General features: G+C 46.4%; 1 protein-coding gene across 1 annotated transcript in view; it reads right to left on the bottom strand.

Moving 5' to 3' along the window:
* The window catches only part of Fancd2 (Fanconi anemia complementation group D2), a 92,407-nt gene that overhangs the window by 50,009 nt on the left and 27,108 nt on the right, over window positions 1-15,290 (bottom strand). Inside the window, exons 16-22 of the mRNA XM_077698066.1 lie at window positions 15,054-15,200; window positions 12,936-13,070; window positions 10,787-10,918; window positions 9,077-9,184; window positions 4,941-4,990; window positions 4,183-4,242; window positions 2,601-2,808 (exon numbers count right to left, since the gene is read on the bottom strand). Of these exons, the coding sequence (XP_077554192.1) occupies window positions 2,601-2,808; window positions 4,183-4,242; window positions 4,941-4,990; window positions 9,077-9,184; window positions 10,787-10,918; window positions 12,936-13,070; window positions 15,054-15,200 (840 nt within the window). The remainder of the gene's footprint in view (window positions 1-2,600; window positions 2,809-4,182; window positions 4,243-4,940; window positions 4,991-9,076; window positions 9,185-10,786; window positions 10,919-12,935; window positions 13,071-15,053; window positions 15,201-15,290) is intronic.

Here is a 15,290-nt window from a genome sequence, read left to right as displayed (position 1 = left end):
GTTGTTGTCCGTCCACACCCCTCCCCATTCTCCTCGCTGCGCAAGCTGCGCTCTCCGCCGCTCACCCCCTCTCCTCTCCAATAGCGAACACTCTCTCGCGAGGGACATTAGATTGGATTCGATTGGGTTGGCTTGGCGATAGGATTAAAGTGGATTGTATTGGATTGTGTTGCGTCATAGCCGCGGCAGGGGGTTCACGGCACATTTCACGCGATGGGAGAATCAACCTAACGGAAACAACAACAGAACCCCCTATGCGTCGCATCTACACAGGGGTTCCCGCGAAGGGAGGTGGGAGAAATTTTTCTGAGGGGCCAAAGGGATGCAAGGCACAGTCACGCACGGCCTGCAACATGCTGTCGGCGCACAGAACCAGAGGCAGCTCATATTTTCAGTGCATGTTCTAACTGGATTCGATCGTTATATTCAATAGTGCGGCAGTGGAGCATTGTAATAAGCAGTTCATTCTATTACAAAACGCACACAAAAAAGTGGACGGTGCCCTAGTTGTTCATCATCATATCCCATATATTGTCATAAATGGTATCGTTATAAAGGGGCTTGACTGTAGCAATAAAAACAAGAAACAGAATGAAATAGCGATTGTAATACAGTCCAAAGTCCATCTAACAAAACCTGATCTTACGAATTTCCCAATCTAGCGAACAAATTCGGATTCCACCCCCCCCCCCCACACACACACACACACACACACACACACCCGCAGGTGGCTATCCGGCCTATGAATTCACACTGATGAAATGAATTCAGCGCCAATCCACTCAACATGAGTAAGAAGAGATCTTGAAGGGAAGAAGAAGAAGGGAACAGCTTCGTTGGCTTAACGAGACGGCAGCAGATTTGGGTGTCCACAACTATCTGAGTGCCGACGCAGGCGCACCCGCCGACACGACACAGGTTTTAAATGATGAAAAAATCGTACAGTTAGTTTCCCACACACAAGAGGTGTCAGAGGGCGCTGACGACCCAGAAACTGGTGAAGCTCCTGTGCCCGCTGTAGGCCAGGTGATGGATGCTGTTGACTTGCTCAGGCGCTTTGCTCGGGCTCACGAAGGAACCAAGGATGCAGTCGACGCACTTGCATGCAGGCGAAAATCACCAGCTTTTTTTGCCAGAAAAAAAATTTGTTTCCCCCAGAACGCCTAGTGTTTTATTATTATTTTCACAGCAGACTTTAATCGCGCTGCTAAATTATCACCAATTCCAATGTCATGTTAGCTGCTGGGATGCCTCCCTTTAGACATCGAATTTTTGGAATCAACTGCCTGCAAAATGACCGTCCCAATTTCACGAAGTTCTCGATTTATTAAAATATTTCGAGGTTACCGGTGACTTCGTTAGATCAGGTTACTCAGTTCTTATTTTTCAGATATGGATATTGCCTCCATACCATCACCTTAGCAAACAACCTACTTATTTCCATTCGTTTTACGCCACAGAAACAATTTTTGGGAAGATTTTAGCTTGGCTTAGTCTTTTTATCAGTTACCAAAAAGCCTAACCGAGAAATTGTAAACTGCAGTTTTCTTATTGGCGATCACAAGGTATCCACTTTGATTCAAAACTATTCCAACAAGAACCACTATTCAATTGTATTTGGAATGAAAAAGGAGAAGAAATCACTATTTACAAATGCCCAGCATTGGAAGTGCGACCTTTTCCCTATACATAGAAAAGTTATACTTGACACAGATGTCGTTCACCACCTGGCCTAATGATTGCACTAGTTTATCTAGTGTGCTCAAAATGCCCTTCAGGGCCCCTTGAAAAGTTCTTTAATAATTTATTTTATTCTTTAAGTAAACTCAGTGAAGCTTGTCAGTTTTGCTGCTTTTTTTGAGTGGTTAAGAAATGGCATTATTTTTCAGTCAGTCAATTAGTTCCCAAGATAATTAGAGATAATTAGTCATTTCTGGAGGAACAATAGACAAAACAGTGTTGGTCACAGAACTGTAATCTTTACATTTTCCAGTACTATGAACCCTGGTGAGTGCAATATGAGAATTGGTTTTTTTGATGCACCGCATAGAACTAATTTTGCAGCTCATTGAACTTTGGTGTTTGAAATGGGCATTCGAAATGGTTCCTTGCCACTGGTGCCACCAAACTTTAATGAGCTGTGAAATTAGTTCCAAGCGATGCATCAATAAACCGATTCGCTTATTGCATTCACCAGGGTTCATAGCACTGGAAAATATAAAGATTACAGTTTTATGACTAACACTGTTTTGTCTGTTGTTCCTCCAAAAATGGCTAATTATCTCTAATTAATGTTGCTAACTGAATGACTTACTCAAAAAATGCCATATTGGAAAGCAGTGGGAAAAAAGCAGCAAGACTTGCAAGTTTCACAGAGTTTACTTAAAAATTAAGGGAAGCTGTTTTAAGAGCAGCTTCCCCCCCTTAATATTTACTCCGTTTTTATTTCTGCCTTTAAAAAAAAAAGAAAGAAACTACCGCAGCTGTAACGGAGCTGAGTGAGTTACCGCAGGCTAGTTCTTTCAAGTAGTTGTATTTTCAAGTAGTTGTAGAACTCTGCCGCTGATGCTGCAAGCGGAAGAGAAGATGCCCGTCCTGACCTCGATGTGCTGGCCCAGTTCTCCGCGGATGACGATGCGGCTGAGCTCGTCGTAGAAGAGGGACATGGCCTGCGGGGAGCTCGCCGTGTACTCCCGCACCAGCTCGAGCAGCTCCACCGCCGAACGCACCACCTCGGTTGGGGTGGCCGCGCTGCTCCCGGAGCCCTGCGACGACAGCCGGAAGGTGTCGCCCGCCCTGCCCGCACCCCTGTCAGCCATGGTGGGGGGGAGGGGGAGACAGTACTCCATTTGAAGATAGGTACAAGCCCGGCACTTCCGGTGCGATGAACAACGCCAATTAAACGTGCTGATGTGCTGTGCCCCGCACCTAAACCTACCTAGAAGATACCGATCCACCCATACTTACAAAAAGAATGCACAGATGTGAGCTAAGAGAACATTTTGCCATAAAAAAAGAATCATAGAAGTTTGGGGGAAAAAAAAGGGGAACTGAGGAGTTATTTAGTTCATTGTTTTTCTTTCTGAGTACTGTTCAATCGAAACCTATGCACATTTCACTACAGAACTTCATCTTTTTCATGGGCCATCTGTTCACTGTAACATTACCACTTGCATTGTCATATCGTAGTCCTTGGGTGTATGAATTTTCGTACGTATATGAGCGCGCTGAAATGTATCATGCACCTTTTTTTTTTCTTTCCATTTTGCCTTGTACACGATTTTCCATGTTCTGTTATGTTTATTCTTTTTTGTTTGCGTTATACTGCGATGTACCACTCCCCTCAATAATGCTCCTGGGGCCATGAGGGTAACTTGAATGAATAAATAAATAAATAAACAAAAAACTAAATAAACAAACTGCTGGGACCAAAACCTGTGGTTCTGCTCCTGGGCTACTGAGCCCGAACAGCAGGGCTCGTTTTAGCAGTCATTCAAAGAAATCTGCAGAAATAGCAAGCAACAACAACATAGCCACGATAGCTGTTAGCCGAATGATTTCCACCGATGTACACAAGAATTACTGGGCAGCATAAATTTATGGGCAGTGGTTCTAAAATGGGGGGGTATGTGAACCTGAAGGGCAATTTAGGGGGTCTGCAAGTCCCTCCATGACACTCCTTTTTTTTTTCTCTTTTTGCCAAACCTTCCCACAAATTGGGGGAGAAAAAATAAAACGGTAATGAAAAGAAAACGAAAGCAGCTATTCTGCAAGGCGCGTTGGATGACTTCTCCGAGTTGCCCGCGTTTTAAAGTTGGCTTTTTGCAGAACACTCATACTGTGCAAGAAAGCCACACACACAACAAAAGGCAGTCACGGATACGTCCGTATGAGCTACTTTACCCGCAAGGAGCAATTATTTGACCATATGACCTGTATCAACGTACTTCTTTGATAAGGTATTATATCACTTCCGCAATCCCAGAAGGGGTCCCCATGCTGATGGGTGGGAAACACTGACCTACGGTCCTACAGTCCTTCTGTTACAATCAAAAGCTCTCACTCTCTCCCTCTTTCTTACACGCATGCACGTGCACGCACGCACATGCACACGACAGCACTGGCTACTAATGGCTGCATGCGTACAATACAAAACCACCAAAAGAGGCAAAGCGAGCTCACTTGGATGAAGCCATGGCCTTGACCGTCATCAGAGCAGCGATAACGCCGATCCGCTTCAACCTGGAAGTAGTTTTGAGAAACTTTCTTACTGAATAATGCGCAAAAAAAGACCGAAGGGCGTAACTGCTGCTGCTACAGTTCATGCACAGTGGGAAAGCACTTGGCTAGCTGATGAGGACAACTCTTTCCATACATGGCAACTCCTCGAACCAGCCCCTAATGACCCATCATTGGGAAGGTGTTATTAACTCATGCTTTCCTTGCCCACTCAAGTTTGTTTATTATTAACTTAATGAGACAAGCTGTTTGTCACTACAATGTGCACATAAACCGAGCTATGCTAGCCTGAATGCCTCAGAAGTGGTAACGAAGCAGAAGTAGCCCTCCATATTAGTGTCTCCAGCCATAACGGCATTTAATACTAAACGATGCTCCCCTTGAGCTTACTGGAAAAATACAACGCACCTTTTCAAAGCAACAGTTCTCTGCCTGCAGTAAGAAATGCATTAACCACTCATTTTTGGAAGCAGGGAAACAGCTGTCAAGGTCTTTGTGAGGGTTTTGGGTGCTTCCTTTTGGCAGAGCCGATCGTCTTAAGTGCGATGAGTCATAAGTCATAAGTGTCAAAAGTGTCATAAGTTCTACATAGTAGATGCCTTTTTTTTTTCACTTTGCTAGGAGCTAATATTTTTCATGGTCAGCATGTATTCATTGCACCTCCTCCATCAACACTCGAGGCAAGTTCAAAAAGGACTCACCTTGGACACGACTTGGTCACCATTTTGCGTATTGTCAAGTGCAGGTCATTCTGTAAAGGACGCAAATGATTGAGCTCATAGGAATCAAGGCCTTTTACAACTATTAAATCGAAAAAATAAAATAAAATTGTTGTATAAAAGGACGATCTTTACGACGGAATGCAAACGTCTAGAGGAACGGTATGTGTAAAGAGAATATTTTCTGGAAGTTTTGCGCTTATCACCATCCGAATTCTTTATTAAAAGAAACAAAAATTGCTAATATTTTTTGTGAACATCTAACACTGAATTCTCGGAAAAATTGGGCATCGCAAGGTCAAAATGGTTTCAGTGAGCAAATACAGTGTCTTCTCATTAAAAAGTACCTAAGTGGGCAATGCAAAATGAGCTTCTTTAAATGATCACTGAAGACAAAATTGAAGTTTGTCTAACTAGATAGATTGGCATCCCCAGAAAACGAATATATCAGTGTCTGGGGCAGTACCTTCCAAAAAATCTCGCAAATAATAAAAAGATGAAGCTAGTAGTCGCCCATCAGAGATGATGTAAACGGCGACTGAACGGGTGTGCCAAGAGTGCCGTGACGAACAACAGAACGAGAAGCGCACACACAAGCTCTCAAAGAAACACGCAAATCTTTCTTTGCACGTTAACTTTCAAAAGTCATAAACAGTTACAAATGTACAGGTATAATCCAAGCCGTGCCGAAATCGGCAAGCTGCCAGGCCGTGGCGCCGGTAGCGGTTGCAATGGTTATTTCAGGTTTGGCATAGTCACATGCCTGTTACCTCCAACTGCACGTATACCAAGGCTGCGCTACGCAAGCGTATCTGTTGAGCCGTAAATTTGAATATAGAAAGTGTTAGAATAGCAAGCGCGGCCGTATGCGAAGAGTTAGTGTACGCTGTTTCTTTGCATTGTTCGTGCATACGCTAGGGGGCTTGCAAATCTCCTTGTTTACATCATGGCGGCAAGTAGTGCATTCATGAAACTTCAGCGTGTCGGCCCTCCATGGTTCCGCTCTTCTGTGGACAGTGATTTGCGTCTGACAGGACAAGTTTTTTGCTCGTGTGCTTTTAAATACGCCACGTGGTTTGCACACTTCCCTCGCGTAGCGCTAAATTTCCATGACATCGCTGTCTGCCCGAACGAAGTTTTGCACCCAGGACGGCAGCCGAAGCTGTGTGTGTGTGTGTTGTGGTCGCGTTCACTTCACGGTGAAATTCGACGGCGTGATCCTGCAGGTGGAACCTTGCTTACTATGTTGGAATTGTCACTAGCGACTATTCTACCCCGCACTGGGTATGTAGAGTGAGCGCGATAAAATCCTTGTTGGCTCGCGCCGGAGTGAAGTGACTCCTTGTTCGCCCCCGCAAATCGCAAGAAGCGAGTGCTACCCTTACAACGTGCAGGAGGCAATCGCTCGCCTGTTAATTTCTTGCTTCAGCCTCAAAGCGCATGCCGTGACAATGTCTTTGTTCGAAACCTACTTCTCAGTTGTCTTGAAGTTGAATAAAATGTATGCGTCAAACTGGGTCTTTTGATTCAGGGCATTGTGCGCTGCTATGCTTCCACCCCAGTGCATACTTCGTAAAAGGATATTTGTATTATGTTATGCACATTTTTCATTCCATACTGGTGCCAAGGCGTTTGTTAGTAGTGGTTTGGGCACTCGTAAAAGCTCTAGGCACATTTCTGGCAGATGGGCTGATAGGCAACTCACTACACAAACAATAAGTGTTACGAGATCACAGCGGAAAACTGATGAAACATTCTACTAAAGCTTACGGCGTGATGCCAGCACAGCGGGCCACAACAATTAAAGAGGCCATGCAGACGCAACACAAGTTTGGTTCATCCAAAAGATTGCCTCGTTAGAATCGTAAACTTCGCTCAAATAAGCTGCATAATTAGAAAAAAAGGGAATGCCCATGTGACTCACTAGCTCATTTCTTGCCCTAGAACATCTGACTTCATATGCACAGCCCTGCGGTTGGCTAAGACCAACAAAAGCAAATGAAATGTAGGCAGGGCTTGTAAGCTTCCAGAAAGAGCTATTTGCGCTTAAGTGTAATGCACATACCTGCCAGGTTTGCCGGGATGGCATTAGGGAGATCTGCTGACCGTGGAGGGGAAGGGGGGGGGGGGGGGGGGGGGTTGTAGCAACAACAGAATGGGTAACCTTAGACTTTTTTTATTTACTTACAACATAGCAGGAAATGAACAGTTTCTTTGTCCAAACTACCAACAAGCTACACCACTTAAGTGTTCGACGTGACGGCCGCCTCCCCTATCAGAAAGCCCTGCAAATAGTACTGCAAGCGCAATACAAAACAGCAGGAACTTAACTGTTTTGTTCTTTCGTCTAAACTAACAACAAGCTACACCACTGGAGACTTGCTAAATCTTCAGAACTGCCGTCCAGAACGGCCGTGCTCGTGCATAAATGAAAGCGGCGGTGGCGCTGCGCTTCCATCAACAGTAAACTAACAATGGGACGAACAGGTTAACCGTCTGCGCATGGCCAACTACGCTTTTTAAGCACTTCACTGATAACGATGCCAATTGGTGTCAGGTTCAGGTATAACTCCGGCGCATTGTGGCCAGACTGGGAAAAAGATTTGGCCAAAGACGGGTGCGTTTTCGGGAGGTCTTTGCTTCGGTCGTACAATCGTACGAAACCATGAAAATTCGGGAGTCTCGAAAATTCGGGAAACCTGGCAGGTATGAACGCATTCATTTTATAGCAGTAAGAATTGTGGGCTGAAACAGTGTAAGTTACGAAAGTACTTGTAAACATTGAAGTGCCGATGCGTACTGCTGTTCGTACTGCGTGCACTCTGCTTGTTATAGGTGGTATTCATTGAAAAGTTTAGCGGGCGATTTCTCCGCCAGGCAACGCTGAAAACCGCCACGTCGGTGGTCACCGTGCCAGCGCATGCGCTTTGCGCCCGCATCTCGAAGAAAAAAAACACCAGCGTACATCGTCTGCTGCGCTTCAGCCCGATTATCGGTAGTGCCGTCAACAGATATAATATTAATCGCACTCATATTAAGTGGTGGCGCTCTACCTACCCTCAAGCACTTCGACTCCACAGAGGATGAAATCACGGCGCGTATAAGCAGCACAAGTACGACGCTGCAGTTGGCTGCCGCTGCGGATGTTGAGGCAAGTGCACCCGCACCGCATCCACGACTTTATGCCTGTAAGTGCCCTCTAATACGTGGTTGAGTACAAAAACCAAATAATTTCTTTGGAGAAATGGTTCACGCGTACACCGATTTAGCGCTGGCTTTCTCGTGCGCTAAATGTTTCACACCCAGCGAAACAACTCGCGTCTGACGTTAGAGCGCGGCGGCTACTTCATTCGCGTCTAGCGATAGGTAGATCGTACTGTGCTGCACTCAACAGCACTTGGCGTCGAGGTATTACTTTGCGTTCAGTGGGCAACAGTTTGGAAATGATGCAGTTCCTGCTGTCAAACGGACCACTGCACTCACGTTGCAACCTTTGTGCCACGACCGACTCGCACTCGCTCGTAGGTGTGCGCGGAGGCTGGGGTTGAATTGCAGATAAGGTTGTCACACTCATGAGCGGAATTGTGACTTTGTTCGTACTGCTGTTCGTACTGTGCGCACTCTGATAGCTGCACAGTACTGAGACGCTTTGGGGTTGTCTCAGACGACACTGGTCGATTGGCGTGTCGTCGAGCGAATATTTGTCGAGCGAACACCATGTTTCACGAAACGATTACTTTGTGCCTTAACAAAACCTAGCCAGGTACAAATACGGTCAAAAACAAAGCAAAGGCAGAAAACGGCCTGCCATGGTGTGGTGGCGCCATCTAGGTTGACTAACGGTAAACAAGGATCCCCAGCACATGTGATGTCATTGCAGACGTCCTGAAAACACACGATTTGGCAGGAGAATAAAAAATTTAACGTGAATTGATCAACTTGTCAGTGAAGAAAGCATCGTTTGCTTACGGACAAGCATTGGGGACACTACAAAACATGAAATTTTCTAATAAAAGAACTTTGACAACCACCCGCTAGGAGCAAGAAAGCAGGCACCCCTCCCTACTCCGTAGCACGTCACCTTTCCCAAAGAGGGGTGCCTCTCACACTGCACGTACCTGGTACATGGCGCCCTGTGGGCCCCCCCGGTAGGCCACGATGGCAATGATGTGGAACAGCGTGCGCGTCTGGCACAGCGATAAGTTCCACAGGAAGTCCAGCGTGCTCTGCATCCACGCAGTCGCAGTGGGAGAGGAGATGAGCACAGGACATTTGGAGGGGGAGCCACATTTGGCATGTAATCTTTCACCCCCCCCCTCCCCCCAACAACAGTAAAAAAAAAAAAAAGTTGAAAGGGGGAGGGGGGGTCGGCTAAAGGAAAATTAAATCTAATATTTCATGCAATGCCAAAGACGCTCTGGCCTAAAAGATGCACTGTGGTGTAGGCCTGAGAATTAATTTAGACATCTAGCAGATTTTGATTAATGAGATTGATTGAAGGGTTTAATGCGTCGACGCAATGCAGGCGATGAGGCGCGCCGTAGTGGGGGGCTCCGGATTAATTTCGACCACCTGGGGATCTTTAACGTGCGCCAAAATCTCGTACACACGGGCGTTTTTGCTTTTCGCCTCCATCAGAAAAGCAGCAGCCGCGGCCAAGAATCGAACCCTCGGCCTCGTGCCCAGCAGCACAATGCATGTAGCAGATTTTGTTATGCGCGTCTCAGTGTCATTCACGAGGAAAAAAAAACTGTAAGCTACAAGAAGCATGTTTTCTTGCCTGTCTATGAATCGTCCAATCCTAAAGGCCTCAAAGTTGATTTTAATAGAAGCTACATGCTTTTACATTAGCAAAGTACTGAAATTGAGCCTTGATGCACGCAGTGCACGGCAATTGAGGTCTGATTAGTCACGCAGTGCATAGCATGGATTTTAGCCCACTGAGGAAATCATCCACATGTGCTGAAATCTTGCATGCACAAGCGGCTACTTTCCACCTCCCCCAGAAAAACCATCACTGTAACTCAGAACCAAACTGATGACCTCGTGCACAGCGGCACGACACCTTAGCCACGATGGAAATAAAATTTCCACTACAAGGACGGGACGACAGAAGAGGACACAACCCACTCTGCGCTGTGTGGTGCCTCCTCTTCTGTCGTCCCGTCCTTGTAGTGGAAATTTTATTTCCATCATGTCCGACCAACTAGCCCCCGTGGGTACAAAAGAAAATGAGAGTTAGTGAAATGTGACTGGATGTCAAACCTACTAGCAGCAACACCAGTTATAACACGCATAGGACACAACATTGCAGAAGTCTGGTGCCACAAAATTAATTATGTCTTCTACGGTAGAATAAGCTCCTTATTTATTTATTTATTTATTTCCATTTACCCTCAAGGCAAGAGGTATTAAAGAGGGGAGTGGATGCAAGGATACAAAGCAAATACAAAATTGATTAGATGATCGCAGGAGTGTTAGTTTCCAGGGTATACAATATTAGCCAGTGCGATACGAAAAAGTTGGGGGTCGATAATGGTGGCTGTTGGTCCGGAAGGGTGGTTCCATTCCTTTGAAGTGCGTGGGATGAAGGACGACTGAGGCAAGCTCTTGTTTCGCAGAGCTGAATTCCAACTTTATGAACACAATCAACTCATGGGGAGCAACGATAACAACTGAATAGGAATGGCACGAGCCGATTCGGCAAGACAGAAGAGACACAAACTAAAACGCCATCGGCAATCGCAGTGAACCAAGTAGTCAGCCACCGTGATAGTGACATCAGAGTGGTCACGACACCTGTGCAGTCACGACTGCAAGTGGCTGACCTTGAAGAATCCGCCGTACGGTGCCACGAGGGGCGTGTGCTGCTGAGCGAGCTCCAGAATGCACTCGAAGGCCGTGTCCATCTGCGCACGCTTGTCCCCACAGGTGAAGGTCACCAGGTTCAGTATCACCTCCTGCAGAACACAGGGCAGGCGTCACCATCACCAACGTAACGAGGCAAATCGCAGGACAACGACCTTTCCCATCGACTCCCACCCACTCCCACCCATCATCCGAACCCATTCCTCCACATCACGTGACTGGCCCAACTCCACTTTTCCTTCTCGATTTGCGCCAGGATGTTCTTTTACACAAGTTCGTTCCCTAATTTAAAATGCGTGTTTCCTATCCCTAAACACCTGCCAGCCTCCATTCCGTGGGAAGGCATGTGTACCAAGCCAGTGCTATGCAAATGCTCAAATGTGCCTAGCAGTTTAGCACAGATGATACGCTTTTCAGGAATCTAGCACTGTTGATTCCTGCTAGTAATTACATTACCCCAGTCACACCAACACCAAAAATGCCACAGCAAACACCCGTACATTTCTGTGGAATTCCACCATTTTGTCAACGCATTTTTGCATTGATGCAATGACAGAGTTTCACCACATTTGTCCTCCTACTTAACTTGCAGCTTCTGCCACAACCTCGTTCCATGGAGACTGAAGAGTTGGTTGCCGGTTCATAAAATGCTGAAATCATCCTTGACTTGCGTCAAAGTTATATCGTAAGCTTTGGTTCTTTTTATTTTCCCCCTTCATGTTTTTGCCACGTGGCATATGGGAGGAGGTTTCAAGAAAGGAAGAGAGAAGAAAGTAGGAAAGCCAGAGAAAGAGAGGAAAGCAGAAGAGCAAGAGAGAGGGGCTTCGGTTCTAGGCAGTTCGATAATTTGTTTCTTTTCAAACTTCTTTCGTTCTAAAATAGGAGATACGATATGAAGGTGGCTTATACATGAGTAAATACAACATTCCAGAAGACCCCCCCCCCAAAAGCAGCTGGCACAGGCAGTTTCGTGCATAGACTGTAATTTGAAATGGGTTGTATGACCTGGTGGCACATAATGCCGAAATCCTCAGAACAGTAAATAACACAACTATTTGCACTGCCGAGGGAAAAAGACATGTACTCAGGTAAACACAAAGAGAGAAAAGGCGAAAAAAAAAAAAAAAAAATTGGTCCCCATTTATCCCGCCCTACAAAAGTGGATGTCCGGCACAGCTGTAGTAAACCACTACAAATGGTGATGGAGGAGGGTATGAAATGTTTCTCGTCGTCTCGGGGCAGGCTTGTCGCTTGCGCTCAGCTAGTGTCACTAGATAAGGGTACAGAGTATCGGCACTCTTTTCTCCTACTCATGCTGCTCCTAATCATGCTGCTCCTAATCATGCTGCCGCCATGATCATTACTCAGTTTGAATTACGTGACATTTGTTTGCACTGCGACGGTTCATGGGCGCTGCCACTTTGTTGTTTATGCGTTTTAGGCGGTCAACTGCGGTAGACTTAGCTTGTCCTCCCTGCTCTGCGGCTGCGCGCCACGACCGTCATTCCGAATGCGAATCAAAGACGATGCATGCAACAGCATTTCAGCAGCAGACGCGTGTCCAAAGATGCCGTTTTTCCGCAACTTTAGTAGTGCTGTTAACAAACTACCCGGTTGAAGTTAATGGCGAAGCCGTAGATGTGGCAATCTCACAACACTGATAAACGCTAAAATGGCCGCCGTTGCTGACTTGCGTGCCTCAGTGGTGGCGCTGTAATACCTCATCTACCGACACTATGCTTGGCTTCTCTGGCGGCAAATGCTGGGTCCTGCCTAGCCTGACGCATGCGCTCGGTGTCTTGGGCAAGGACAGCTTTATTTAGCGGCACTAGTCCTGCCTAGCCTTCAAAGATAATCTTTACCAGGAACACACGGTGGGGTGTCGTCCCATTGTCCACAGGTGTCTTATCATCAATAATGCAGTTTCGATGCTTGTTTTGTGGTTTCCTTAAACGAATTCCGAGCTCTATGCTGTATGCCCGATTAGCCTGACCCACATGCGCTCGGCGTCTTGGGCCTTAGCGTTTTTGCCCACGGAGATGGAACCATTGGGTGGTAGAGGTATACAGATTTGCCGTAAACAGCGGGACGGTGTGACCAGCAGCGTACCTGCCTGCTGGCGCCCTCGAAGCAGACGAACATGCGGCAGCACATGCGGCCGGCAAACTTGAGCACCTGGGGCTCGGGACACCAGAGCAGGACGTCGGCGAGGCGCATGGCGGCCTGGCTGTTCAGCTTCATCACCTGCCAAGGGGCGAGAGTTTGAGCACAGAGTTTCAGTACTGTTACACACCAGAGTTTTGCCGTTTCCGCTGTGTGCTATCATGGGCAACGCTATAGCAGCTCGAAGCGTTCCTGTCATACTTGGACTGCATTACAACACGCCTTCTTGAGGCCCCTGACAACAAAGGCAACAGGGGCAGCATCAGAGTTCTTCAATACACACCAGTTGCAAAACTCCACTTGCGACTGGCAAGTGCATTGACGTGGCAACTAGGGGACAAGGAACTGAACTTTGCTCAACATTTGCTTAACAGCCCCCGTGAAAATGGGAGGTGCAATTCTAGCAAGAAATACTATAGGTTTCAAGCTCAATTTCTAGCTGGACTGTGACAAATGCTAGAAGAAATGAGTTTCTAGCCAGAAGAAGTCTAGATCCGGCTGGTAAGGATAATTCCCGGCTAGAAACATACATGTTTTTCTGGCTGGATTGGCAAATTCTAGTCCGAAATAAGAACTCTAAGCTGGAACAATGTCTCGATCTAACTGGAAATAATAGATTGAGATGGAAACGGTGTTTCTAGCTAGAAATGACGGCTCTAAGGACGAATGACTAGTTGGAATGCATCGTTTCCGGCTAGACTGGTTCAGTTTCCAGTTGCGAAAACTACTCACAGTGTAAGCTGGAAATGAGGTGCCAAGGGCTACTCGCATCAATTTACTTTCTTCCCAAAGTGCATCGCATAAATGGCATGCCTGAAACAATGGTTCCATTTGAAGGCACCTGATCACGTAGTGCAGTATTTGGCATCTAGCGTGTGCTGGCAAAGATCTCAGAAGTAATATTGCTGTTGCACTGATGTAATAACTTTATCAGTCCGTTGGCTGCGTTGAGTTGCAACCCCCGGTGTAAGGTTCAAAAACAATATCGCGCATCAGAGCCACCGCTCGTAGCGGCAGCGGACTATTTCATTTCCGCTAGACCTTTTTAATGTGCAGGTTCATAAATAGTGATTCCACAAGCGGCTACGCCGAAAATTATTTTTCCCCTCCGCACAGTTTCCCTCGAGCAACACCAAGAGCACAAGCAGCCATAACAATGTTGTTTTTTTTTCCCTGGCGATAGTTATGGTTAGTGTCGAATTTGAATTATTTGCAACAACTCATGCTGCCAAGAAAATAATCATTGAGAGCATTAAACCCACATCTAAACTGTGCTCTATAATTTTAACGTACAGTTCGTAGCAAGTTAGAACTTCGGTTACTGCTTCTGACGAGGTGTTTGATTCTGGGCAGCAGTTTCGTACACACGGCATTGCAAGCAAAATGGCGGCAAGAAGAACGTGCGCTGTCTTCCGATCGCTGCTTTGATATCACGCAGAGATCTTGTTTCATTTATGTATTTGCAATACTGCAAATTGTGTTTATTACTAGTGTATCATCTGTAAGGGCTTTTTGGTGGTGCTGCATCTTCAAGGGCTTCATGCAAGGTGAAGTAAAACCAAATAACCAGCATTTATGCCTTTGTGGTTTTTGAACGTCCACATGGTCTGGAACGTTGCTGGGCCAACTGCCTGCATCCTAGAAATTCCAGAATTCCAGCTAGAAATCACGGTGATTCTAGCTAGGAATGACAAGATTCCAGCTTGAGAGAAGTGGGGTAATTCTTGCTACAAAAACGATTTCTAACCGGGAATGAAGCATGGAGCTGTTACCGTCTACCAATCATGCGTTTTTGTGCAAACACAGGGCACTACACGATCCTGGCTGTGGGGTACTTGGCAAGGAGTGCCACACATTAATGCACCCCTTGTCTGGTCAGGTCAGGCTCAAAGACCAACAATTTTCGTTTCAATTCAGCCGAAGTTGGAATAAGAACTGGACTGAGCATCCAGATGCCCTTCACAGGTTCTGAACCAAGAAGCCCCCCCAAACTTGAGAGATTCTACAGCCAAGCCCCTTGCAATTCCTTTGCTTCACTATCCACAAAGGGAGTACCCCCCTCACCTGAGGGTGTGAGTCAAAGGTGCGGTCCAGTAGGGCTCCAGTGAAGTGGCCAGCACACACTTTCTTGCGAAGCAGGCTCTCCACTGACTTGGCTTCAGGCTTGGCTAAAAACTGGTGCAGCATCACCAGGAACAGGATGTCGATGGTCTAAGAAGTATTCAAAGAAAATCACGGACAGGTCAGGCTCAAACAAGACAGGATCGAGCACCAATGCCATGCCTTTTCCAGGCACTACTG

The sequence above is a fragment of the Haemaphysalis longicornis genome, unplaced genomic scaffold (genome assembly GCF_048455015.1).
Source record: "Haemaphysalis longicornis isolate Haplotype H1 unplaced genomic scaffold, Haemaphysalis longicornis Haplotype H1 scaffold_2, whole genome shotgun sequence".
NCBI lineage: Eukaryota > Metazoa > Arthropoda > Arachnida > Ixodida > Ixodidae > Haemaphysalis > Haemaphysalis longicornis.
Note: the sequence above shows the minus strand (reverse complement) of the source record. Positions and strands in the feature narration are given on the sequence as shown.